This window comes from Capra hircus, chromosome 28, assembly GCF_001704415.2.
Source record: "Capra hircus breed San Clemente chromosome 28, ASM170441v1, whole genome shotgun sequence".
NCBI lineage: Eukaryota > Metazoa > Chordata > Mammalia > Artiodactyla > Bovidae > Capra > Capra hircus.
In genome coordinates this window covers 31,363,596-31,389,229 of record NC_030835.1, presented here as the reverse complement: position 1 = coordinate 31,389,229, position 25,634 = coordinate 31,363,596, and the positions used below count along the sequence as shown (strand labels likewise).

At 41.2% G+C, this 25,634-nt stretch overlaps 1 protein-coding gene across 4 annotated transcripts in view; it reads left to right on the top strand.

Moving 5' to 3' along the window:
- The window catches only part of BICC1 (BicC family RNA binding protein 1), a 349,743-nt gene that overhangs the window by 164,340 nt on the left and 159,769 nt on the right, over positions 1-25,634 (top strand). For all 4 annotated transcript variants that reach the window (XM_018042242.1, XM_018042241.1, XM_018042244.1 and 1 more), the window contains exon 3: positions 23,274-23,343. In XM_018042242.1, the coding sequence (XP_017897731.1) occupies positions 23,274-23,343 (70 nt within the window). The remainder of the gene's footprint in view (positions 1-23,273; positions 23,344-25,634) is intronic.

Sequence of the window (25,634 nt, the reverse complement as noted above, 5' to 3'; positions counted from 1 at the left end):
TCTTGAAACCAGCCTTTGGAAAACTGAGTCATTTTTTAAACTGGATTCTCCTCAGATGTTAAGAACCTAAAATTTTGAAGGGAAAAACTGTCTTGAAAATTTCACTCTAAAAATCACATGAAGACATCTGAGATAATGCCAAATGCAATTCTGTGCTGTTGAGGATTAATGAAATCCTCGTCCATCTGCATGTTTGTCTTTCCAAGCCTCCCTTGTGACATCATTAGTGAACTTAAGCCTCCAGAGAAGCTCCTTTGGAAAATTTCATAATCAATTAAATTCATTTTTGAAATGTGTAAATTCTTTGAATATTACTCATAACTTTTTATGGGCTCCACACATTTTCCTATATGAGACAGATTTAAAATTACTTTTGCAGAAAAATACATTTGGAGTACAGTCGATATTTTCTACCATGATGTACAGATTCAATGAGTAACACTTTTTCTGGCATCTTCTTGGAAGAAATGATTTCCAACATTAATTCAGGAACGTCTTCTGGTTTGAAAAATCCTGCCATGTTTGAGGGGATTCACCTTGTGTTAATTGGCCTCAGTTTTGCAGCAGCTTTTAGCCCTGGGCCACCTCCCCACTGTATACCCTTGACCAGAAGTCAGGTGCTGGGCTGTAAAGCTGTCTATTCATTGCTTCTTTCTGCAGTCAACGCACAGCTAGTTATAAAATGCGTGGGACACCAGCTTTCGTGATTCTGGTAGAAGCACCATTTACTCACTCTTTTGAGTATTTCCACATTCCTGACAGTTTTTCTGTAACCCATTTCAGATAAACAGAAAATGAATGGATAGCTTCCTGGTTGTATATGACATACAGGCGTGTTTAGGCCCTATTGTATTTCTTCAGAAAGTGATTTTGATATGAATTATGTGTCTGCCAACATTTTAAAATTAAGGAGATTTTACATAGCAGTCTGGTTGGGTAGCTTTTCTTGAAAAACCCGAAAGACGGGCCACTTTGGGCCAGCTCTTGCATGCTAATGCAGGCTGGTGTTAGCAAGCAGCCACCTTGGGCAGGACAGGGGTCTCCTGCCTGGGACTCCCTCCCACTGCAACTCCCTGTTATTTCCCTGACACTGAGGTCGAGTGTCAGTTTCCACTTTTCCTTGTTGTACTGTGGATTTTCTCATGGTAGGAAAAAATAGTTTTTGTATTGTGGCCGATCGAGGGGAAATGTGAATAAGAGGGGGATAGTGAATTCCAAGAAAATGAGAGGAGGTACATTTGGAAAAGAAATGCAAAAAAGCAAAATGGCTCTCTGGGGAGGCCTTACAAATAGCTGTGAAAAGAAGACAGGCGAAAAGCAAAGGAGAAAAGGAAAGATATAAGCATCTGAATGCAGAGTTCCAGAGAATAGCAAGAAGAGATAAGAAAGCCTTCCTCAGGGATCAATGCAAAGAAATAGAGGTAAACAACAGAATGGGAAAGACTAGAGATCTCTTCAAGAAAATGAGAGATACCAAGGGAACATTTCATGCAAAGATGGGCTCGATAAAGGACAGAAATGGTATGGACCTAATAGAAGCAGAAGATATTAAGAAGCGGTGGCAGGAATACACAGAACTGTACAAAAAAGATCTTCATGACCCAGATGATCACGATGGTGTAATCACTCACCTAGAGTCAGACATCCTGCAATGTGAAGTCAAGTGGGCCTTAGAAAGCATCACTACAAACAAAGCTAGTGGAGGTGATGGAATTCCAGTTGAGCTATTTCAAATCCTAAAAGATGATGCTGTGAAAGTGCTGCACTCAATATGCCAGCAAATTTGGAGAACTCAGCAGTGGCCACAGGACTGGAAAAGGTCAGTTTTCATTCCAATCCCAAAGAAAGGCAATGCCAGAGAATGCTCAAACTACTGCACAATTGCACTCATCTCACACACTGGTAAAGTAATGTTCAAAATTCTCCAAGCCAGGCTTCAGCAATACGTGAACCGTGAACTTCCAGATGTTCAAGCTGGTTTTAGAAAAGGCAGAGGAACCAGAGATCAAATTGCCAACATCCGCTGGATCATGGAAAAAGCAAGAGAGTTCCAGAAAAATATCTACTTCTGCTTTATTGACTATGCCAAAGCCTTTGACTGTGTGGATCACAATAAACTGTGGAAAATTCTTCAAGAGATGGAAATACCAGACCACCTGACCTGCCTCTTGAGAAACCTGTATGCAGGTCAGGAGGCAGCAGTTAGAACTGGACATGGAACAACAGACTGGTTCCCAATAGAAAGAGGAGTACGTCAAGGCTGTATATTGTCACCCTGCTTATTTAACTTCTATGCAGAGTACATCATGAGAAACGCTGGACTGGAAGAAAGACAAGCTGGAATCAAGATTGCCGGGAGAAATCAATAACCTCAGATATGCAGATGATACCACCCTTATGGCAGAAAGTGAAGAGGAACTAAAAAGCCTCTTGTTGAAAGTGAAAGTGGAGAGTGAAAACGTTGGCTTAAAGCTCAACATTCAGAAAATGAAGATCATGGCATTCGGTCCCATCACTTCATGGGAAATAGATGGGGAAACAGTGGAAACAGGGTCAGACTTTATTTTTTTGGGCTCCAGAATCACTGCAGATGGTGACTGCAGCCATGAAATTAAAAGACGCTTACTCCTTGGAAGAAAAGTTATGACCACCCGAGATAGCATATTCAAAAGCAGAGACATTTCTTTGCCAATAAAGGTCTGTCTAGTCAAGGCTATGGTTTTTCCAGTGGTCATGTGTGGATGTGAGAGTTGGACTGTGAAGAAAGCTGAGCACCGAAGAGTTGATGCTTTTGAACTGTGGTGTTGGAGAAGACTCTTGAGAGTCCCTTGGACTGCAAGGAGATCCAACCAGTCCATTCTGAAGGAGATCAATCCTGGGATTTCTTTGGAAGAAATGATGCTAAAGCTGAAACTCCAATACTTTGGCCACCTCATGTGAAGAGTTGACTCATTGGAAAAGACTCTGATGCTAGGAGGGATGGGGGCAGGAGGAGAAGGGGACGACAGAGGATGAGATGGCTGGATGGCATCACTGACTTGATGGACGTGAGTCTGAGTGAACTCCGGGAGTTGGTGATGGACTGGGAGGCCTGGCATGCCGCAGTTCATGGGGTCGCAAAGAGTCAGACACAACTGAGTGCCTGAACTGAACTGATATTTGGGGAAACTAATAGCTTTCATCTATTCTTTTCTTTTGTGGAATGCATATTTGAATTAAAAGCTTGCAGTATGCTTATTCATTTTTAAAAGTTTCATGCGTGACTTCTGTAAGCAAATGAGTTAGAGACTCTTGATTAGATGTATGGTTCTATAAAAAGAATGTGAGTCCACCTTTGGGTCCCTCAAAGATCAGTATTTTGATTTTCTAGAAGCTTACAGATCTCTTGGAATGAAACCCCCAGATATCCTCTCGATGACTTGTCAAGAGGGTAGTTGTTACTGACTTTCCAAATAATTAGACCTTATAGGAATTGGCAAATTTGTTAAAAGTAAAACAGACTTTGCCCTGAGGATTTTATATTCTAAAAGGGAGATTGGGCCATTTAAAAATAGTACTGTCATATAACTGGCCTCAGAGAGACAGTAGAATCCGCCTGCAGTGTGGGAGATCTGGGTTCGATCCCTTGGTTGGGAAGATCCCCTGGAGAAGGAAAGGGTACCCACTCTAGTATTCTGGCCTGGAGAATTCCATGGACTGTATAGTCCATGGGGTTGCAAAGAGTCAGACATGACTGAGTGACTTTCACTTTCATTTTTCAAAGACAGGATAGCAGCTCTGAGGAGGGAAAGGTTACATCTGATTGATGGAATCTTTTTTTTTTTTTTTAAGTTTTTTATTTTTTAAATTTTAAAATCTTTAATTCTTACATGCATTCCCAAACATGAACCCCCCTCCCACCCAATCTTGATGTTGCTTTTATGTTTTGTGCTGAACAACAGGTAGAGAGTCAGCAGCTGGAGACGGTGAGACTGTCTAAGAGTGTGATTAAAAGGAAAGAATTGTTAGGTGTGGATAGGACAGTGGCTAGAGAGGTTGATGAAAGTAGAGGAGTTTGAGGAAAAGCAAAACTAAGACAGGTGGGTCAAGGCCTGGTTTTGGACAGTCTGAAATTTTAGGCCATGAAGTTTATGCCTAAATTAAAGGATAATGACGAAGCACTGGCTGACTTTGGAATTGCAAGAGAGACATTTTAGAGCCTGTGACTTGAATGGGAGAAGACTGGAAGTGACCTCACCAGTGGTGGAACCCATATTGTGGAACCCATTTTGTGGAAATGTTCCCGGGGGCCATGATTTGGATGGAAGCTTATCTTAGATTCTGGATGCAGATTTGGAGAGAGCATCACTAGGTTCAGGCAGATTGTTGGAGAAGGTAGTGTAGGGGACGGGCAGCAGAGGTGGAGGAGTGGAGGGGATAAAGTTTTGAACAGATGTCTTCTGGCATTAAAAAATTTTTCCTTTGGCTTCTTAATTGATCCTGTATTCGCTCAGTAGTTTAGTCTCCACACATTTGTAATTTTTCCAGCTTTCTTCTCATAGTTGATTTCTAGTTTCATACCATTGTGACTGGAAAAGATGCTTGATATGATTTCACTCTTCAAAATTTATTAAGAATTGTTTTGTGTTCGAAGATATGGTCTGTCATTGAGAATATGCACTTGAAAAGATTGTACATGCTGCTGCATTTGGATAGATTATATATGAATGTTCTGAATCATGTTCTGCATTTGGAATGTTCTGTATAATTCTATTAAGTCCATTTAGTCTAATGTTTGGGAGAAGGCAATGGCACCGCACTCCAGTACTCTTGCCTGGAAAATCCCATGGACGGAGGAGCCTGGTAGGTTGCAGTCCATGGGGTCGCTAAGAGTCGGACACGACTGAGCAACTTCACTTTCACTTTTCACTTTCATGCACTGGAGAAGGAAATGGCAACCCACTTCGGTGTTCTTGCCTGGAGAATCCCAGGGACGGGGGAGCCTGGTGGGCTGCCGTCTATGGGGTTGCACAGAGTCGGACACGACTGAAGTGACTTAGCAGTCTAATGTTTTACGTAAGGCTGCTGTTTCTTTGTTGACTTCCTGTCTTGGTCTATCCCTTGGTGTAAGTGTAATATTAAAGTACCCCTCTGTAATTGCATTGCTGTCAATGTCCCCCTTTAGGTCTGTAAATAATTGCTTTATATATTTTAGAGCTCAGGTTCATATAAATTAAGAATTGTTACGTCTTTTTGATGGATTGTCACCATTTCCATCCAGCTTTGTCTCCTGATGCCCTTTTTGGCTTGAAGCCCATTTTATCTGACATGAGTATGAGTCTGCTCTCTTTCTTCGGCTGTGTGTCATTTGGTTGGAATCTCACCTTTCAAGCTTTTACTTTGAGCCTATGTTTGTCTTTAGAACTGAGATGATTATCCTGAGGGAAACATGTGGCTGAGTGTTGTTTTTTAATCCGTCTAGTCACTTCATGACTTTGGATTGGTGAATTTGATCAGTTTACATTTAGGGTGACTATTGATAAATTCTTAGTACTGCCGTTTTATCTTTTGTTTCCTGGTTGCTCTATAGTTCCTTTTCTCTTTTCCCTTGTATTTTTGTCTGCCATTTTAATTTAGCAGTTTTCTACAATTTTTTTCAGTTTTCTCTTTTATGTTTCATGTCTTTGCTCTAGATTAAAACAAAATTAATTTATATTTTAATAGGAGGCTAATTACTTTCCAGTACTTTGGCCACCTCATGCGAAGAGTTGACTCATTGGAAAAGACTCTGATGCTGGGAGGGATTGGGGGCAGGAGGAGAAGGGGACGACCGAGGATGAGATGGCTGGATGGTATCACGGACTCGATGGACGTTGAGTCTGAGTGAACTCCGGGAGATGGTGATGGACAGGGAGGCCTGGCGTGCTGCGATTCATGGGGTCGCAAAGAGTCGGACACGACTGAGCGACTGAACTGAAATGAACTGAATTACTCTGCAATATTGAGGTGGTTTTGGCCATACATTGACATGAATCAGCCACGGTGTACGTGTGTCCCCCCTGTCTCAAAGCCCCCTCCCGCCTCCCTCCCCATCCCATCCCTCTGGGTTGTCCCAGGGCACCGGCTTTGAGTGCCCTATCTGTTCTGGATATTTTTATGTGGTTACTGAGATGTGTACGAAGTGTCTCAAAGCTAGAATAGCCCTTTTATGCTGGTAGCATCTTATCTTCACTTACCTGTGTGTTCTGTTCTCGTCCTTTTCCTCTTTTAGGTTTTTGTTGTCACAAGTTATCCCTTTTGATGTTGTGAGTTTGTTACCAAAATGAGTGTGTATATATATATATATTTTTTTGTATATATATTTTTACTGCTCTTCCCCCTTTTAACCTTTATATTATTATTGTTTAACAACCTAATTTGATATAAAGTTGAATTTTTCTGGTTTTTCCTGTCTGATCATCACCTTATTCAATTTTGTGTACTTTTGCCTCTTTATTTCAGGTAGAAGAGCTCCTTTCAACATTTCTTGTAAGGCAGGTCTGGTGGTAGTGAACTCCCTCAAAGTATGTTTACTGGGAAAACCTTTATTTCTCCTAAAAACCTGAAGGATAACTTTGCTGGGTATTCTTGGATGAGAGTATTTTATCTTTGAGTAGTTAGAGCACAGCATGTCATTCTACTCTGTTGGCCTGTAGAGTTCCTGATGAAAAATCTGATGATAGCCTAATGGGGCTTCTTTGTAGGCTACTGGCTTTTTCTTCTCCGGTTGCTTTAAAAATTGATTCTTTGTTGTGGACTTTTGACAGTTTATAAATGTGTCCTGGTGAAGGTCTTTTTGCTTCAAGAGAATTAGATATTCTTTTGGCTTAATTGACTTGCATATCCAGTTTCTTCCCCAGGTTTGGAAAGTTCTCAGCAATTATTTGTTTAAATAATCCTTCTGCTCCCTTCTCTCGCTCTTCTCTTTCTGGGATACCCATTATCCTTATATTGCCCTTTAAACACATCTTGCCCTTCCTAATGAACAGTTCTTTTAGAATTTCCTCATTTAAAAAAGTCCTAACTCTCTCTCCCACCCCAGTCATGCCTAGATTTCTATATCCAAGTTCACTAATTCTGTCTCCCATAGGGTCTGTTCTGTTTCCAGTGCTTTCTAATACATTAAAAAAGGCTCATTTATTGAATTCTTCAGCTCCAGAATTTCTGTTTGGTTCTTTATAATTTCAGAGTTTCAGTCTTTTTGGCCAAGTATTGTCTCTGTTATTTATTTATTCCTGAGCTCATTGGAATGGCAACCCCCACTCCAGTGTTTTTGCCTGGAGAATCCCAGGGACGGGGGAGCCTGGTGGGCTGCCGTCTATGGGGTCGCACAGAGCCGGACACGACTGAAGTGACTTAGCAGCAGCAGCAGCAGCAGAGCTCATTGAACTGCCTTTCTGAATCTCCTTATAGCTCATTAAGTTTCTTCATGGCAGCTATTTTGAATTCTCTGTCATTTAGAGTTCAGTATTCAGACTTTAAGTTTGATTTATGGAGAATAGTCCTTTTTCTTTTGTGTGTGTGATACTATGTGTCTTGATTTTTTTCGTGGTGCTCGGTGAGTTGTTCTCTGCTCGTGCTTTTTACCTTTCTTTAGGTAAAGCTTTTTTTCATTCAGTTCCAATTCAACAGGTCGGTAAGTAGAGTCTTTTCTTTTGCTTTTCAGTAGGTGGCGATATATCTCCAGTTTTGGATTTCTCTCACCTGAGGTGCCTCTGGCTCCATCTGAGAACTGGCACTTTGCATCCTCTGCTGCCTCTCTGGCAGAGGTGTTGCCTGGCGCCTTCACTGTTGCGTGTGCCTCTGGGGTTGCTGGTGCTCGGCTGCTGCTGGTGTCACTGCTGCGAACCCTGGGATGATGGGCACTTCCGCCATGTCTGGGGTCCCCTGGGTAGCAGGCAGCTGCTGTGGTGGGGGTAGTAGGAAGGATGGGGAGGTGAGTTGGATGCTTCTGCTGTAGCTAGGGTTGTTGGGTTCATGGGCCTGTTGCTGCAAGTAAGGGGCTGGAGACATGGGCACTGCAACAGCTGGAGGAACTGTGTTGCAGGTCCTACTGTTACTGCTGCAGCGGCCTCAGTTCCCTGGCGGGGGTGCTGTTGGAGCAGGGACGCCAGAGCTGCGTTGCCCAATTCCCCTCCTGCACCTGGGTTCCCTGGAACTGCAGGCTCAGCTGCCATGGCTGGGCGATGGGGCTTACGGGCACTGCCTCTGCCCTTCCCCTGCTTCCCCCTCCTCCGTGTTCTAGCCCAACCTCCTTGAGGAGTGCAGATGTGTGGAAGTCTCCAGCATCCTGGTGTGTTGGGCAGAGAAACCTTTGTTGAGTTATGGATGTTTTACTGTTGTAGATTAAAAGAGGAAAAACAAAGAGAGTGTCTCATGCCCCCATGATGCTGATGTCACTTCATTTTACCCATTTTTAATTGTATCTTTCTGTGGTATTAAGTACATTCATTAACGTTATTCATGGGATCCAATACTTTGGCCACCTGATGTGAAGAACCGACTCATTGGAAAAGACCCTGTCTCTGGGAAAGATTGATGACTAGAGGAGATGGGGGAGACAGAGGATGAGATGGTTGGACCTACTCAATGGACATGAGTTTCAGCAAACTCTGGGAGGTAGTGAAGCCTGGCGTGTTGCAGTCCCTGGAGTTGCAGAGAGTCAGACGCGACTTAGTGACTGAACAACAACAGCAACAATGTTGTTCAGCGCCGTCACCACCATCTGCTCCATAGTTCTTTTCATCTAGTAAAACTGAAACTCTGTACTTGTTTAAGAATGCAAACTGGTACAGCCACTATGGAGAACAGTGTAGAGATTCCTTAAAAAACTGGAAACAGAACTGCCATACGACCCAGCAATCCCACTGCTGGGCAGTGGAAACACCGAGGAAACCAGAATTGAAAGAGACAACGGGTACCCCAGTGTTCATCGCAGCACTGTTTATAATAGCCAGGACATGGAAGCAACCTAGATGTCCATCAGCAGACAAATGGATAAGAAAGCTGTGGTACATATACACAATGGAGTATCACTCAGCCATTAAAAAGAATGCATTTGAATCAATTCTAATGAGGTGGATGAAACTAGAGCCTATTATACTGAGTGAAGTAAGCCAGAAAGAAAAACACTGATGTAGTATACTAACGCATATATATGGAATTTAGAAAGATGGTAACGATAACCCTGTATGCCAGACAGCAAAAGAGACACAGATGTATTGAACAGTCTTTTGGACTCTGTGGGAGAGGGCGAGGGTGGGATGATTTGGGAGAATGGCATTGAAACATGTATAATATCATATGTGAAAAGAATCTCCAGTCCAGGTTAGATGCATGATACAGGATGCTTGGGGCTGGTGCACTGGGATGACCCAGAGGGATGGGATGGCGAGGGAGGTGGGAGGGGGGTTCAGGATGGGGAACACGTGTATATCCATGGCGGGTTCATGTCAATGTATGGCAAAACCACTACAATATTGTAATTAGCCTCCAATTAAATAAATTTATATTAAAAAAAGGCCCAACATCTAAGCAGGCCTTAAAGAACACACACAAACACACAGACAGACACACACACAGACACACAAAAGGAATACCTCCACATTGCTTTCTCCCTGCAGTCCCTGGAAACCGCCATTCTACTTTCTATCTCTCTGATTTTGATTCTGCATTTCTCGTATAAAGGGAAGCACATAGTATATGTATTTTTGTGACTGGCTTATTTCACCTAGCATGATGTCCTCAAGGTTTATCCATGTTGTAGTATATGTTAGAATTTCCTTCCATTTTAAGGCTGGATAATATTGCATTGTATATATAAACCACATTTTGCTCATCTGTTCATCCAATGATGGACACCAGGGTTGCTTCCATATTTTAGCTACTTTGAATAGTGCTACCATGAACATGGTTGATCATTGTACAAATATCTCTTTGAGTCCCTGATTTAAGTTCTTTTTGATATATACCCAGAAGTGCTAAATCATATGTTAATTCTAAATTTACTCTTTTGAGAAAGTATCATGGTGTTTTCTACAGCAGCTGTGCCATTTTATATTCTTACCTATAGTGTACAAGGGTTTCATTTTATCCACATCGTTACCAACACTTGTCACTTTCTGTGTGTGTGTGTTTTGGTAGTAAGCTATGCTTATGGGTATGAGGTGGTATCTCATATCAGTACTTTTGATTTGCACTTCCCTAATGATCAGTGATATTTAGCATCTTTTTATATGCTATTAACTATTTATATATCTTTGTTGGAGATATGTCTTTTCAAGTTCTTTGCCCATTTTTGGATGAAGTTATTTGTATTTTTTGTTGTTAAGTTTTAACATGCTGGTTTTTAAACTAACCTCTGGCAATGGGAGTGGCAGCACTCCTAGATAATTGGGTTGATATTTGGATCCTGGTTTAGGCAACTTACAATGTCAAGTTGCATGGAAAAGATTGTGTTCAGTTTAAACATGTCTAACAAGCTAGTGAGATACCCAAGTGGAAATACGCTTAAAAGGCTATGTGATGGGTCTGGAGTATTAAAAAAAAAATAGCAAGGGGAGGTTTCACTTTGTAATAAGTTCTTCAAGCATGGGACAATGAAGCTTTTAAAGAACTATCTGGCAGTAAGGAGACAGCAGTGCCCACCAAGTATTCTAATTGCCTCCTGCAGAGATGTACACATAGTCATGGTCAGTGAGCTGTGGGGGAAGTAGCGTGTTTTTCTTTTACGCCAAGGCAGTAAAATATTGATGCAGGGTTCTTCCTGTTTTTCTCCCAAAGGGAGACTCAGGAGGCCGTGGATTCCAGATGGGCAACTATAATATGGAAGCGCCTCCGTTTAGCTCGGGTCCCTCAGTGTGTAGAACCAAGCCCCTTGACAAGTCACACAGGCCATTCAACATGAAAGAGAAATGAAGCTTTTTTATATTCATCCACTGAACACACTCCATTTAGAGTTGCTGCAATAGCATAGCCTGCATGGGATTTTACCTCTTTGATGTCTCAGGGACACCATTATAGAGCTGCTGTGTTATGTTGAGCTCTTATTCCTTAACAGCATCAATGCCACTGGAGGTTACTGAGCTAAGTAAGATTGTTGACTTTGAAAAGATTAAAATAAGCGGGGTGGTAAAACGTATTGTCTAAAAGAGCCTATAATGTAGATTCTTGTAACTGGAGTTAACCAGGCATGTGTAAAATCAGAGGCTAGGAAATTAACAATCAGAGCTTGGTAACTTGATTTTATTAAATATATCAATTTTCTCCCGGTTATATACTGTTACACTCAAGTTATACAACAGAGTGAACTAACTCTGATAGTTCACGTTTAATAAATCTCTTCAGAGTTACTCATGATGTCAGATGAGAGATTTGGTTAATCTTTCTGAGGAATAAAGGGATACTTGGAGAATGAAATAGTCTTAAGAATCATAGGTCCTTATGTCCCAGGGGAACCAAGAAGCCAGGTTTTTACTAACATAGGTCATCACAAATAAAGGACTCATACCCCATGAAAGGGCTTCCCAAGTGGCTCATTGGTAAAGAATCTGCCTGTGATGCAGAAGACACAGGAGAAACCGTGAGGTTGATCCCTGGGTTGGGAATATCCCCTGGAGGAGGGCATGGTAACCCACTCCAGTATTCTTGCCTTGGAGAATCCTGTGGACAGAGGAGCTGGCAGGCTACAGTCCATGGGGTCACACAGAGGCGGACACAGCTGAAGCGGCTGAGCACGTATCCCATGAAAATTCTCCTTGGTTTGGAGCACAGATCAAGAAGTGGGAACCATGCCTTTTTTCCCCACAAAATGTTTTTTACATTACTAAAACAGATGCCAACGTTCAGAAATCAGATTTAATGTGAAAACTTGGCTTGTCTCTTAAAATGGGGATGTGTCCCCTTTCCCCAAGCTGGTGCCAGCCGTAGGCTGGAAGAGAAATGACAGAAGTTAGGCTTCCTGCTTTACACAGCCTACACTTGGCCCAACTTGCATTCACTGTACTTAGCCCACAACTCCAGACATTTTGGTTGGAGAGGTTTTTTCTCTATTATAATACCGCTGTACCCTGAGAGAATGAATCTTGTCAGTGATTTAGAATTTACTTTCACCTAATGAATTTTCACTTAGTTCATTTATTCTGATAAGCATATTCCTCAAAAATACCATATTTTGGATGAGTTAAGGAGACTTTGTAGAGGAAATGGCTGTTATCTGTGCTACAGCATGTGCTGTGTAACTGGAAAATCTCAGGAACGTTTTCTGTTCCCTTCATAATTTCTTCCTCATCGCTGCTAATTACTTTACCAATGCTTATTGAGATCCTAATAGCATATGATATCACTTATATGTGGAGTCTAAAACACGACACAAATGAAGCTATTTATGAAACTGAAACAGGATCCGGGACACAGAGAACAGTCTGGTGCTTGCCGAGGGAGCGGAGGGTGGGAGAGGGTTGGATCGGGACTTTGGGATTAGCAGATGCAAACGCAGAATGGATAAATGACACGGTCCTACTGTATAATACAGGGAGCTATATTCAATATCCTGTGATAAACCAGAGTGGAAAAGAACCTGAAAATGAATGTCTGTGTGTATAATTGAGTCATTTTGCTATATAGCAGTAATTAACATTGTTCTTCAACTATACTTCAATAAAAACAAATTTTAAAAAGTTTAAAAATATTAAGTTATCTAGACCATACCCCCCTGAAAAAGGTCAAAATACAGCTGTTGGCTACCAGAAGCCCAACTCATTTGTGGGATTGGTAATCTCAGCAAAGAGATAAGCACGATCACGCTGGCACACCAAGGTGAGAATGGGGATGGGGAGAGAGAGCTGAACTTTGCCTGGGAAAGCTGGAGGAGTTTTCACAGTGGAGGGCACATTTCATCTAGGTTTTAATTGATAAGTAAGAGTTCTTTGAACTTTCTGAAATAAATGAGCTTAAACTTTCCTGTAGTGTAAATAGTTTAAAACCCCTTATCTGTGATTTTCAGTGGGGTGTTAAAAAGTTGTCTTCACCTTGTATAGTAATGTGGGACCCTTAAAACAAAACCCTTTTAGTAATCAATGGGAAAATGGGATGATGTGCAACCTTTAAAACATTTTGTCAAACATTAGAAAAAAATCTCTTCCTATCAATCATAAATTATAGGAAAATGAAAAAATAGTAAAATTAATAATTATTCAGAACATTGTATTTAAACATTAGAAACAGAGAGATGAGAATTATTGTGTTTCATTTCTTCGTAAAATCTTGTCAGGTTGCAACAGTGCTAGCTTTCTTTTTATTGCATAACTTGCAGTATTGAGATAGCATCTTTTCTGTGCCTTGAATTATCATAGTCTTAAGTCTAAATCTTAGACTTAAGTGGAGAGTGAAAAAGTTGGCTTTAAAGCTCAGCATTCAGAAAACGAAGATCATGACATCCGGTCCGGGGAAACAGTGTCAGACTTTATTTTTTTGGGCTCCAAAATCACTGCAGATGGTGATTGCACCCATGAAATTAAAAGACGCCTACTCCTTGGAAGAAAAGTTATGACCAACCTAGATAGCATATTGAAAAGCAGAGACATTACTTTGCTGACTAAGGTCCGTCTAGTCAAGGCTATGGTTTTTCCAGTGGTCATGTATGGATGCGAGAGTTGTACTATAAAGAAAGCTGAGTGCCGAAGAATTAATGCTTTTGAACTGTGGTGTTGGAGAAGACTCCTGAGAGTCCCTTGGACTGCAAGGAGATCCAACCAGTCCATTCTGAAGGAGATCAGCCGTGGGATTTCTTTGGAAGGAATGATGCTAAAGCTGAAACTCCAGTATTTTGGCCACCTCATGTGAAGAGTTGACTCATTGGAAAAGACTGATGCTGGGAGGGATTGGGGGCAGGAGGAGAAGGGGACGACAGAGGATGAGATGGCTGGATGGCATCACTGACTCGATGAACGTGAGTCTGAGTGAACTCCGGGAGTTGGTGATGGACAGGGAGGCCTGGCGTGCTGCGATCATGGGGTCGCAAAGAGTCGGAGACGACTGAGCGACTGAACTGAACTGATAAGTCTAAATCAAATTCAAAACAGCTTATCCTTTGTACTTTCAAAGTTGTGAAATTTCTGAGTTTTTTAAAATAATTATTTTTGTGCTGAGTCTTCACTGCGTGCAGGCTTTTCCGTAGTTGTGGCGAGCCAGGGGCATTCTCTAGTTAAGCGCGGGCTCCTCGCTGTGGTGGCTTCTCCTGTTGCGAGCTTGGGCTCTAGGCGTGCGGACTTCAGTAGTTGCAGCTTCCGGGCTCTAGAACAGTCTCAGTAGTTGTGGTGCACAGGCTCAGTGGCTCTGCGGCATGTGGGATCTTTCCAAATTGGGGATTGAATGTGTGTCTCCTGTATTTCCAGGTGGATTCTTTACCGCTGAGCCACCCGGGAAACCCCCTCGCAGAGGTGTTTTTTTTTTTTTTTTTTAACGTGAGTTATTTGGCTGGTACCATCTCCTTTGGGACATCTTCATCCTTTTTGTCATGACTGCATTCATTCTTTGATGTTGTTACTTCTGTCTTCACAAAGTTCCTCTGGCTGTGAATTCGGAGTCTCACATCCAGCATCAGTGTCAAAATTCTCACTGTTAGCTATCAATGGGGATTGATACTGGATTTAAATTCCAGTTCCAGCAGTAGAATCTTTTGTTTCTCTGCTTCACTTTCATCTTTGTTGACCAGTTTTCACTTTGGGTTATCCATTTTCATGTCCTTTGGTTTTATCACTGGAAGACAGAAAGCACCACTCCTTGCTTTGCTGTCTGTATGTGAACTGATTACAGATGTCTTGTGAGTAACCACAGACAGACTTTGAAAGAAGCAGTGTGACTGGTCACTGATCAAGCTGAACATCTGTTACATATGTAGTGATCTGTGTACTGAAGAGCTGGCAGGGGAATTTCTGTTTGATGCAGCTACTCAAAATCACAGTGAATAGACTGGTAACTGGAATATAAACTTGTGTTGTTGGGGGTTTGGTGGTGTTGAACTGCAGGACTCCAGGCTTCCCTGTCCTTCATCTCCCGGAGCATCTTGTTCTCTGTCGTCCCCTTCTCCTCCTGCCTTCAATCTTTCCCAGCATCAGGATCTTTTCCAGTGAGTAGACTCTTCACATCAGGTGGCCAAGTATTGGAGCTTCAGCATCAGTCCTTCCAATGAATATTCAGGGTTGATTTCCTTTAGAATAGACTGCTTTGATCTCTTTGCTTTTCAGGGAGCTCTCAAGAGTCTTCTCCGGCACCACAGCACCATTAACTGAACTGTGGTAACTGAAATCGATGTATCAAAACAGTGCAAAGCCAGGACTATCTCTATGGATATCTGGGGTTTTTTTGGCTGTGTGGCATGTTAGGTCTTAGTTCCCAGACTAGGGATTGAACCTGCGTGAAGGCAATTGCAACCCACTACAGTACTCTTGCCTGGAAAATCCCATGGATGGAGGAGGCTGGAAGGCTGCAGTCCATGGGGTTGCTGAGGGTTGGACACAACTGAGCGACTTCACTTTCCCTTTTCATGTTCATGCATTGGAGAAGGAAATGGCAACCCACTCCAGTGTTCTTGCCTGAAGAATCCCAGGGATGGCGGAACCTGGTGGGCTGCCGTCTATGGGGTTGCACAGAGTCGGACACGACTGAAGTGACTTAGCAGCTTAGCAGCAGCAGCCTTGCACTGAAGTGTGGAGTCTTAATCATGGGACCACCAGGGACGTCCCTGTGGGTATCTTGAGTGGCTGTTCCCGCTCTTTGTGGGAGGTGCAGCTGAGTGCCGGTATGGCCCTCATTTGTGTCATTGTGGCAGCCAAATTGCTTCTCACATTCTCCATACATGCGTGGGGTGGGGGTTCCTCCTTGGGTTGAACCGTTCTGGGGCCACTTCTGGGTCACTGTGTCATTAATCAGAATGCGAGGGGCAGCCAGGCTGCTGCTGGCGAGCACTTCCGTGTTCACAGCAGGGTTCTGACAGCAGCCTCCCTGAGTATGTGGTGCCTTCCTTCCTTCACAAGCCAGGTAAGCAGAAATCACCCTTGCCTGGGGAGTCAGTCACTTATTGTCAAGCTGGGCTTTGCCACATGCCTATCTGCTGCTTAACCTCTTTGAATCCTGCTTTCCTCATCTGTTTATTTAAAAAAAAAGAAAGGTTTCACATACCTGATTTATAAGAATATCTTGAGTACATGGGAAGTGTATGTTAACGTCAGGCAGATGTGAGCAGATGTTCTGGGGATGATGAATAACTGAATCATTGAGATATGTTTCTTGGATTTAAAATGAAATATAACAAAGACCTCTGATGTCTCAGCAAAATCAATATCCCCAGCTTTTGTTTATTTTGACGCACCGCGTGGCAGGCAAGGATCTTAGGTCCCCAGCCAGGGATTGAACTTGTGTCTCTGCTGCAGTGGAAGCGCAAGAGTCTTAACCACTGGCCACCAGGAAGTCCCCTCCTCAGCTTTTAGACATGCCCTCATGTGAGACTTCACTGGTTTCCCAACTCCACCTTTCAGTGGCTTCTAGTTGCTCTTTTCTCACTTAGCTCCCTTCATGGTGAAGTTCAGCAAATTGACTCATAATCCGTCAGTAAACGAAGTGAGTTCAGACAGCTTCCTCCGTGAAGGTGGACCTTATTGTTCCATTGATAGTAACACAGGGAAGATAGAGCACACAGGAGTTGGTCTCTTAAAGAAGCAGGCTGCAGGTGGTACCCAGCTGGTAGCCATTTTGAAGGATGAATTTTCAATAGCTTAGAGTATAAATGTCAAGCATTCTTTTCCTGGTTCAAAAATAAATATTTCAAGTAAAGTCAGCATAAATAGATTTGTCTTGGGTTGATCTTAGATGCTGATTACTTACCTGTGGATTTTTAGCTTTACGTCTGGATTGAAGAATTTGGTGAAATAAGCACATTAGTAGAATGTTGTTGGTTTAGCAAAGGTTTCCTTCATCTGTAAGATATTATCCTATAATTGCTTCAGACCTTCAGAATGTGTAGTGTAGTGAACATGTGTAGACATGTTCTCTTTTTATGTGGTGTACTAATGTGGAATTTGTTGGAGAGGGAAAAAAAATCTATGACTTATTATTGAAGAATAGAAATAGAGATTATTTTTATCATGTATGAAGCTACTTGTAGAATTTGATTAGGTTATCTTATTTATTTTATTCTAATTTTGGCAAGTTATTTAAGGAAAGTGAGATTATTTCAGTGCTTCCATGTACATCTGTGATGACATTTTTTCAATAGCTGATAGAACTTTCTTCCAATCACGAAAAGCTTCCGTATTCCAGCTTAGATAAATGTTACCTTCCTTTCCTTCCCTTATTCCCCCAAAACTAAAACCAAAGTAAGAATATATGATTCCATTTTTATTAGGTGCCTTTTTAATGTAAGAAGCAGTGCTGTTACTCTTTGATCAGGGAAATTACTCCCTGCTTGTGAAAAGCAAATGTGAATTAGAACTTCAAGACGGCTCTTTAGCGTCCCAAACTGTTATCTATCCATAGTTTTCTGTTTTTTTCCATTAGAGGATAATTGCTTTACAATGTTGTGTTGGTTTTTGCTGTACAACACCTCAAATCAGTCATAACTACATATAGCATTCTATTTTCAACAGATTTTTCATGATGAAGAAGTAACCTTTGAAAATGAAATAGGTATTCTTTCTAATATCAGTCGTCTTAATTTTAATTGCTTCATATATTTTAAAATTTGTATTAGGTCAGGTACTTTTGTTACTGTGTATGCTCATTCACTTAGTCATGTTCGACTCTTTGTGACCCCATGGACTGTAGCCTGTTAGACTCCTCTATCCATGGAATTCTCCAGGCAAATATTGGAGTGAATTGCCATTTCCTTCTCCATTTTTTACTATAAATATTTGGAATTCATCACAACTGAGATTAGCATAAGAATTAAGTTACATTTTAATGATTAATTCCCTGTTAGGAGTCAGTACAACAAGTCTAATGACAGAAATTTAAGAGTTATTTTTCAAATAATTGCATTTTTAGATCGACTCCTCCAAAATCTCTTCTCTCTTTATGACATATAGAATTGCTGCTTATTATATATAACCTGAGAAGGAAATGGCAACCCACTCCAGTATTCTTGCCTGGAGAATCTCATGGACGGAGGAACCTGGTAGGTTACAGTCCACGGGATAGCAAAGAGTTGGACACGACTGAGCGACTTCACTTTCACTTTCACTTTCATATATAACCTGGCAGAAATTAGCAGAATTGAGAAGAGATTCTTGTGAGAGTGAAGATACTCAGAAGCTGACACTGACCTAGTTGAGATGGTGTAAACATGAAGCATCCAGAATTATGGATTAGAACAAGTCTTTAAAATATTTGAGGTATCATTTAATATTTATTGAAAATGACTCAACATCAGATATTTGTTCTTCAAGGTTTGATTTTATGAAGGTGGAAACCAGAACAATAATACAATTGGGGGGAAAAAAACTAGCTGGAATTAATGTTAGGATTTTTTTTTTTCCTGAAACAGAAGTTAGTCATTTTCTTCTCAAAGGTTTTGTGGTTTTGCATACCCAGGCATTCCTGGCTTAGCTGACATCAGAGTATTTATAGATTTAGTTTCACATGGAAGCACTAGTGATTTTAGGCAGGTTTCCCAGCTTTCAGTTCAAATTTCACAAAACTGGGGGACATCGACAACTTATTTTTTGTAAAGAGGTTGGTCAGGAGTTGGGCGTTTAATTGAAATTATTCCTTGAATGCAAACGAAAGTTTTTGGATATCATCCTGATTTGCTTAAAAATTAGGGCGTTTAGGGACCCTGGCAGTCTAGTGGTTAAGACTCTGCCTTCTAAATACAGCGGGTGTGGGTTTGAGCCCTGGTCAGGGAACGACGATCCCATATGCCACAGGGTGCAGGCACAAATTCTTTAAAAATTAATTCTTAAAAAATTAGGGCTTGTCATGGTTTTCTGGGAATTGATTTCTTTGTGAAGTTTTGCAGGAATTAATTCATTTGTAGAAAATACATTTTCTTGAAAGATGTCAGTGTTTTCATACATTATAAAATCCACAGAATGAACTGCTCCAGAGTTCTTCCCTGTTTTCTAAAAAAATGTCACTTTAGTTCTGTGGTTCTCTATTACACATGTCTGGATTTTGTGAAGATGGTGAGAGATTGCCTGTAGCTCCTGTGATAGTTGCCCCTTTCATCTCCTTTCCCTGTGTGCTGACCCTTTAGATGTGCTAGGAACTTGTTGCATCCACGGCCCAGTCTCCTCAGCGACTTTGACATCATTTGGGTCTACACCCAAGCTGTTCAACTCGAGGATGTGGCCTCTGTGAAAAGGAAGATAAGCCCGTAGGTCAGGGCTTATCTGGTAGCCCTGGAACATCTCTTTTATAAAAAGTGTGGAATTCATCTGTAAACTTTCTAGGTCTTATTTTTGCCTCTAGCTGAAATTTTCACTTTATCTCTGACCTCCATTCATTAGCTGCTTTGTTAAGGTTACAGCATCCAGAATTACGGGTTAAAAAAAGTCTTTAAAATATTTAAGGTGTGATTTAATGTCTGTAGAACATGATTCAAAATTAGTAGTTTTTTCTTTGAGCTTTGGTTTTGTGAAAGTGAAAACAAGGGTCATAATAAGATTAAAAAGAAAGAACTAGCTGAAACTCACTTTAGGATTTTTTTTTACCTTTTTTCCTGAGATGTAAGATAGTCATTTTCTTCTCAGAGGTTTTGTGGCTACTTTGATTTCAGCCACAAGCTTCGTGAGCTCATCTTTGCCAGTTCTCCTATCTGCTTGTTCTGACGACCACTTAGGGCATCTTTTTAAGCCAAACGTGCTAGTAACAGAGCCTCAGACTTGCTTAGCGCTGTAATTCTGCCTCTGAACTCAGGATGCTTTCTAAGATGCTCTCCAAGTGATTAAGATATTAGAAAGTTATGTCTTTCAACCATCTTTGACAAGGAAACTTCTTTATTAAGTATTATAATTATGGCACCTGATATAATTTACTGGATTACACAGCCAAATTATTTAATTCACAAAAGTATATAGATTATTCTCTTTCTGCTTCCCCACCAATATGATAGTAAGATCTTAATTTCCCATTTTCTGTCTTAAGCTATCTTAGAGGAAAATGTTCTATCTAATTTTAGTCACTTTGAAGATACGTGTACAGTAGCTGGAACTAACAGGTGATAAAACATGACCCATAAGAAGCCCTCCTGATTGGGCCTTCCTGCCCTCATGTAGTGACTGATAAGCTCATTCATAAATTGGCTTTTACTCCGCTGTCAGGACTTGAGTGACTTTGCAGGCTATATTTTGGGGAGCCCTTTACTAACTTTACCTCCAACCCCAACCTTTCACAATAGGAGCTAGAGCCACCCTTGTGAATGGCCCTGTGCCAGCACCCAGCCCACTGCCTCTGATGGGCTGTCTGTGTCCCTGAACTTGACTGTAAGCTTGTGAACACCAGGAATTGTTCCTTATTCATTGCTATGGGTCTTCGCATTTCACTGCACTGTAGAGACACTGGACTGGTGTGAGGTTTAGAGGAAGTGTGTGTAAAGAAGGCATTTCAGCTCGATAGCTGTTACGTGCTATTCAGATATTTTCTATGGCAAATTATTTTCTTTATGGAGCATCTATTGGTGTTTAATAAAAAAGAGATGATCACATGCAAGGTAATTTCTGGGAAACTCTCCAAATGATGGAAGTTTCAGAAAGTTATATCTTCCAACTGTCTTTGATGAGCAACTTCTTTATTAAGTATTAAAATTATGGCACCGAAGTAGGTTTTTGATAAATATTTGCAGGTTGTTAAAACCAGTCAGTCTGCATAAATTCTAAAGCATATTTTCAAAAGTGTTAGACACATTTTTTAAAAGAGAGAGGTCCTATATTGCATATAGTATGGTGGTTAAAAGGCCAGTCTTTGTCAGCTGTCTAAAGTTTTTATCCTTACTCTGTTCCATCCCAGCTATTTGAGGAATAAAGAAATCTACTTCCTAAGGGTGTTAGGAAGATTCATTTAATCAGATAAATCTGTGCTTGCTGTGTGCAGGGTTTAGAGAGCTTTGATTTTGCAGAGACAAACTATAAACAAGTAAACACAGAAAATAGAATCTCAGATTGTGATAAGGGTTAGGAGGAAGATAAACAGAGAGAGGTGGTTGGGGTGGTGCATGAGTCGAGGCTGGGGGGAAGCTGGGGGGGTCGCGCAGGGCCCTGAAGTGATATCATATGATATTTGTCTTTTAGTAGTTATAGATAACTACTGAGGACCTATGATTTGGGAGAATGGCATTGAAACATGTATAATATCATATAAGAAACGAATCGCCAGTCGAGGTTTGATGCAGGATACAGGATGCTTGGGCCTGGTGCACTGGGATGACCCAGAGAGATGGCATGGGGACGGAAGTGGGAGGGGGGTGGTTCAGGATTGGGAACACGTGTATACCTGTGGCGGATTCATGTTGATGTATGGCAAAATCAATACAGTATTGTAAAGTAAATAAAGTAAAATAAAAAAATATGGGTTTAGAGTTAAGTTTAGAAATTAATAAGTTCTTATTTCTAACTTGTTTAGAAATAAGTTCTCTTATTTCATGGAGAAGACAATGAAACCCATGAATAGGACAGCATAGATAGGAGGAGTCGAGGCAGGGGCTGGATCTGGAGAGTCGGGGCAATGGGCTTGCCCGCCTGCAGGGCCAGGGCAGCCCCTTGACTTTGTGAAGACAGTGTGACTTTAGTTTTGTTTTTCAGCTTTCTGTAGAGACACGGGCATAGAAGTGCAAACACCGTGATAAATGGCAAGTGAGTAATACACAGTGACAAGAAGGGCAAGTGGCTTGGGATCTCATTGTGGGAGACCCAGGGGGAGTTGGTCGGGGGGACAGCACAGGGTCTCCTGACCCTGGGTAAAGAGGGCATCTGGTCCTCAGAGCCAGCCGAGTGTTGCCACGTTGGGGTGTGGGCTCCGGATGCTAACTCTGCCACATTTTCCAGAGAAGCAGAAACCTGAATGTCTATGTGAAGTTCCCAGATTTAAAAATGTTGGCTCAGATTTAAAAAAAACCCTTATAGTGGGCAGACAACATGCCTCTGTGGGCTGCCAGGCTGAAACATCTGCTGCAAGCCCTTTGCTGCTGTGATAAAGGGGATTAAATGAAGAATGATGCACGCTAACATGTTAACCATTTAGCCTTATGCCCAGAACATAGCCAATACAGAGGGAGAAGAGGGACTTTTTATTAACTACAGTGTTCATGAGTTTCATTGTCTTTGCCATTAATTTGTTTAGTTACCTGTAAATCCAAATGAAAGATTAAATATTATTCCACTTAAGTGACTTACAAGTGGTAGTTGCTGTCATTTGCCTATGAATTATGCCAGTTATTGGCTTTATTCATTTGTTGAGGGAATTTCATATTCATGGTATGAAAGTCAACAATAACCTAGGCTAAGTCGTGTGATAACAGAAAGGATGGGCATTTCTTGGTGATTCACTCGTCTCTCATTTGCCGTGGGCTTCCTTTGCTGGGCACACCTTGCCTGCATCACTTGTCCTTGGGCTTTGGCACAGTGGGTCTCCAGTCCTTCTGGCCAGTATTAGCTGCCTGGGAAGTGGGAAGGAACTGTGGCAAAAATGCCATCTCAGATCAGGCAAAAGATGACGGGAAATGCAGCCTTATGACGCGATGTCCTGTTTAGAGGCTTTTCATCAGTTTTAATGAAACACAAATGTGCCCAAAGCAAGTTTATTTTATTTTCTCCAGGAAAAACAAAAAAAACAAAAAAACCAAACACGCTTCATTTTGTAAGGCCCGTCCCACGTTGTTTTGTATTACAAGGATCGTGTTTGATGTGTTGCAATCCACTGGTGATTGTCATGGGGGAATTTTACTCAGCACAGGCATCTCGGGTGGTTTGGCAACAAGTTCAAATTCTGGAGCATCACAGAGAGGAATGCTGGGAACAAATATACTTGACTATTTCTAATAGATTAAAGGCTTATAAAAATGTGTCTCTCTTCTCCACTCCACCCCCCCCCCCAACTCCAACAAGGTTTTGTTTTGTTTTTGAATTGTTTTAAAAAGAGGTCATTTTGTTGCAACAAGATGATGCTAAGGACTTGAAAATAATTTTTTTTTTTTCTGGGAAAAAAATCTTACCTGTAAATGCAAGTTCTTAATCGAATCAATGTTTTTCTCTAAATTTTTGCTGCAGATCATGGAGGAAACAAACACTCAGATTGCTTGGCCATCAAAACTGAAGATTGGTGCCAAATCCAAGAAAGGTAAACGATGCGAGATGGAGAAATTGGTGGTTGTGATAATGCAGACTGTGGGATACCCGCAGGTTTCCTGGGGATTAAAATCAGCCTTTATCCTTATCATAGTTGTTCCCAAATATTTGTTATATAGCAGTATTTGGGAAGGATTATCATAATGCAAAATAACATATAATTTTTTGATTCAACCACAGAATAATATTTTTAAGTATTCTCTAATAATAGACATGCTATTATAGAAGATTATTGTAGCATCTAATGATTTCAAGGATGACCATCTAGTGGCCACGAGTCATGGTAATTCCCCACACGTAATAACGTGTTTTTAACACACAGACTCCCTCTGTTTACACTTTAGACTTCTTGTTTATGTCCCAGATTTAATGGTTGATTATTTTCACCGCCAATTTGATAGGAACTTAGATTTCCTTTCCTAACTGCTGCTTCTCCTCTTCGTCTATCACACAGCAAAGAACACACAGGATTTTTCTTTTAGGCCAAGCGTTTTCCTTGTCTTTTTTTTTTTTTTTTTTCTGCTTTAACCTAGAGGACACTCACTGGTGCATGGATGGTCAGAAATGAAAGCATAGGACCCTTAGTTTCCTTCCAAGATTACATATTATTTTCATATTTTCATTATTACATATTATGGATAGCTTTTTTTCTGTATAACCTCAGTGTCAAGAAACTTTGTTGCATATGCTTCATTAAAAGATGCCCGTAGTCACTAGGAGATAATGGAGAACCATCACCAAGCAAGTCAGAAAATGGTGGTGTGAGCTGAGCATTGTCTGTTGTGGTCTAGCTTTTTTGTTGTTGCTGTTGAGTTTTGTGTGTGCGCCCCCTTCTCTCTGTGACCGTTATTGCTAAATGATGCTGAACACTGCAAGATTTGTCAGCTTTCTTGTTTCTGGTCATCCAGATTGCCTTCTTTTCATCTCATTTTATTAGAGCTACTCATCCCTTGGAATGTAAGTTATTTTACAGCTTGTTGCGAGTGTTGTTATCTGGACTTCAGTGGACTGGAATTCCTGTTGACACCCTGACCTTGTTACCTTCAATATTTGTGACCATGGTGGCAAGAAAAGGGAAGCTTTTATGCTAAACAGTCCTAAGAAAACATAGTGAATTTCCAAGTGGAATTCCACAACTTTGTAGGAATCTTACGTTTGCTACGTGCTATAGGATATATCTCGGAGAAGGCAATGGCACCCCACTCCAGTACTCTTGCCTGGAAAATCCCATGGACAGAGGAGCCTGGAAGGCTGCAGTCCATGGGGTCGTTGAGGGTCAGACACTACTGAGCTACTTCACTTTCACTTTTCACTTTCACGCATTGGAGAAGGAAATGGATGGGGGAGCCTGGTGGGCTGCCGTCTATGGGGTCGCACACAGAGTTGGACACGACTGAAGCGACTTAGCAGCAGCAGCATGGGATATATCTGTCTCCAGTGTGCTGAGATGTGCTATACTTATGCAGGAGGAGAAGCTGCCACTAGCTGGCTGCCTCCCTATTTGGTTGTTTGCAGCCGTTCAAAAATCCCTGGCCTGCCATTTGAAAAAGTTGGAATTTGAACATGAACTGGAGCCTCCTTCTGGGTTGTCACGTATTTTTACTTAAAGAATGACATGAGTTTCATTACTAGCCTAATAAAAATGTAATTTGATCAGTCCCTAAAGAAAAGCCCCAAGGAAACATGAATATTACAACAATCCCAGATAATTTTGGATGGCTTATTCTCTTGCATTATCCATGCTACAGTTTTTGTCCCCTTATCGTGGGAAACTGAGAATTATTCATTTTATTCATTTTTTTTAAATTTAAAATGTGGTTGCAACTTTAGAGATGTTAGTAATATGGATCGAATAGATTCAGATAAGGTTTTAGATCGGTTTCTGGTCATGGATCCATTTAACCCATTCAGAGTAGCCAACTCTATTCCACACTGTGATGATACATTTTGCTTTGAAAATAAGAGTATCTCAGCAGTACATTTGAGGGCATTTAGCATAATTTCCACATGGTTAAAGTTAACTTTTGGAATCATGCCCAAGAATTGATCCCTGAAGGCCTATGTCTAAAGACATCCTTCAATTTTTTATTATTTATGAAGTGCCATAAATGTACACAATACTGAATGATGAGCAGAATGTGCCAAAAGAGAGAGATTGAGCTCAGGGAAGAAAGAAAAAAAAAATGTGTTCCTCAGAGGAAATTACTCTTCAGAATTGACTTGATTTGCCCTTAGTACTTAAACACACAGCTGCTGAATTACATTTTGGCTTGCATCCCTGAT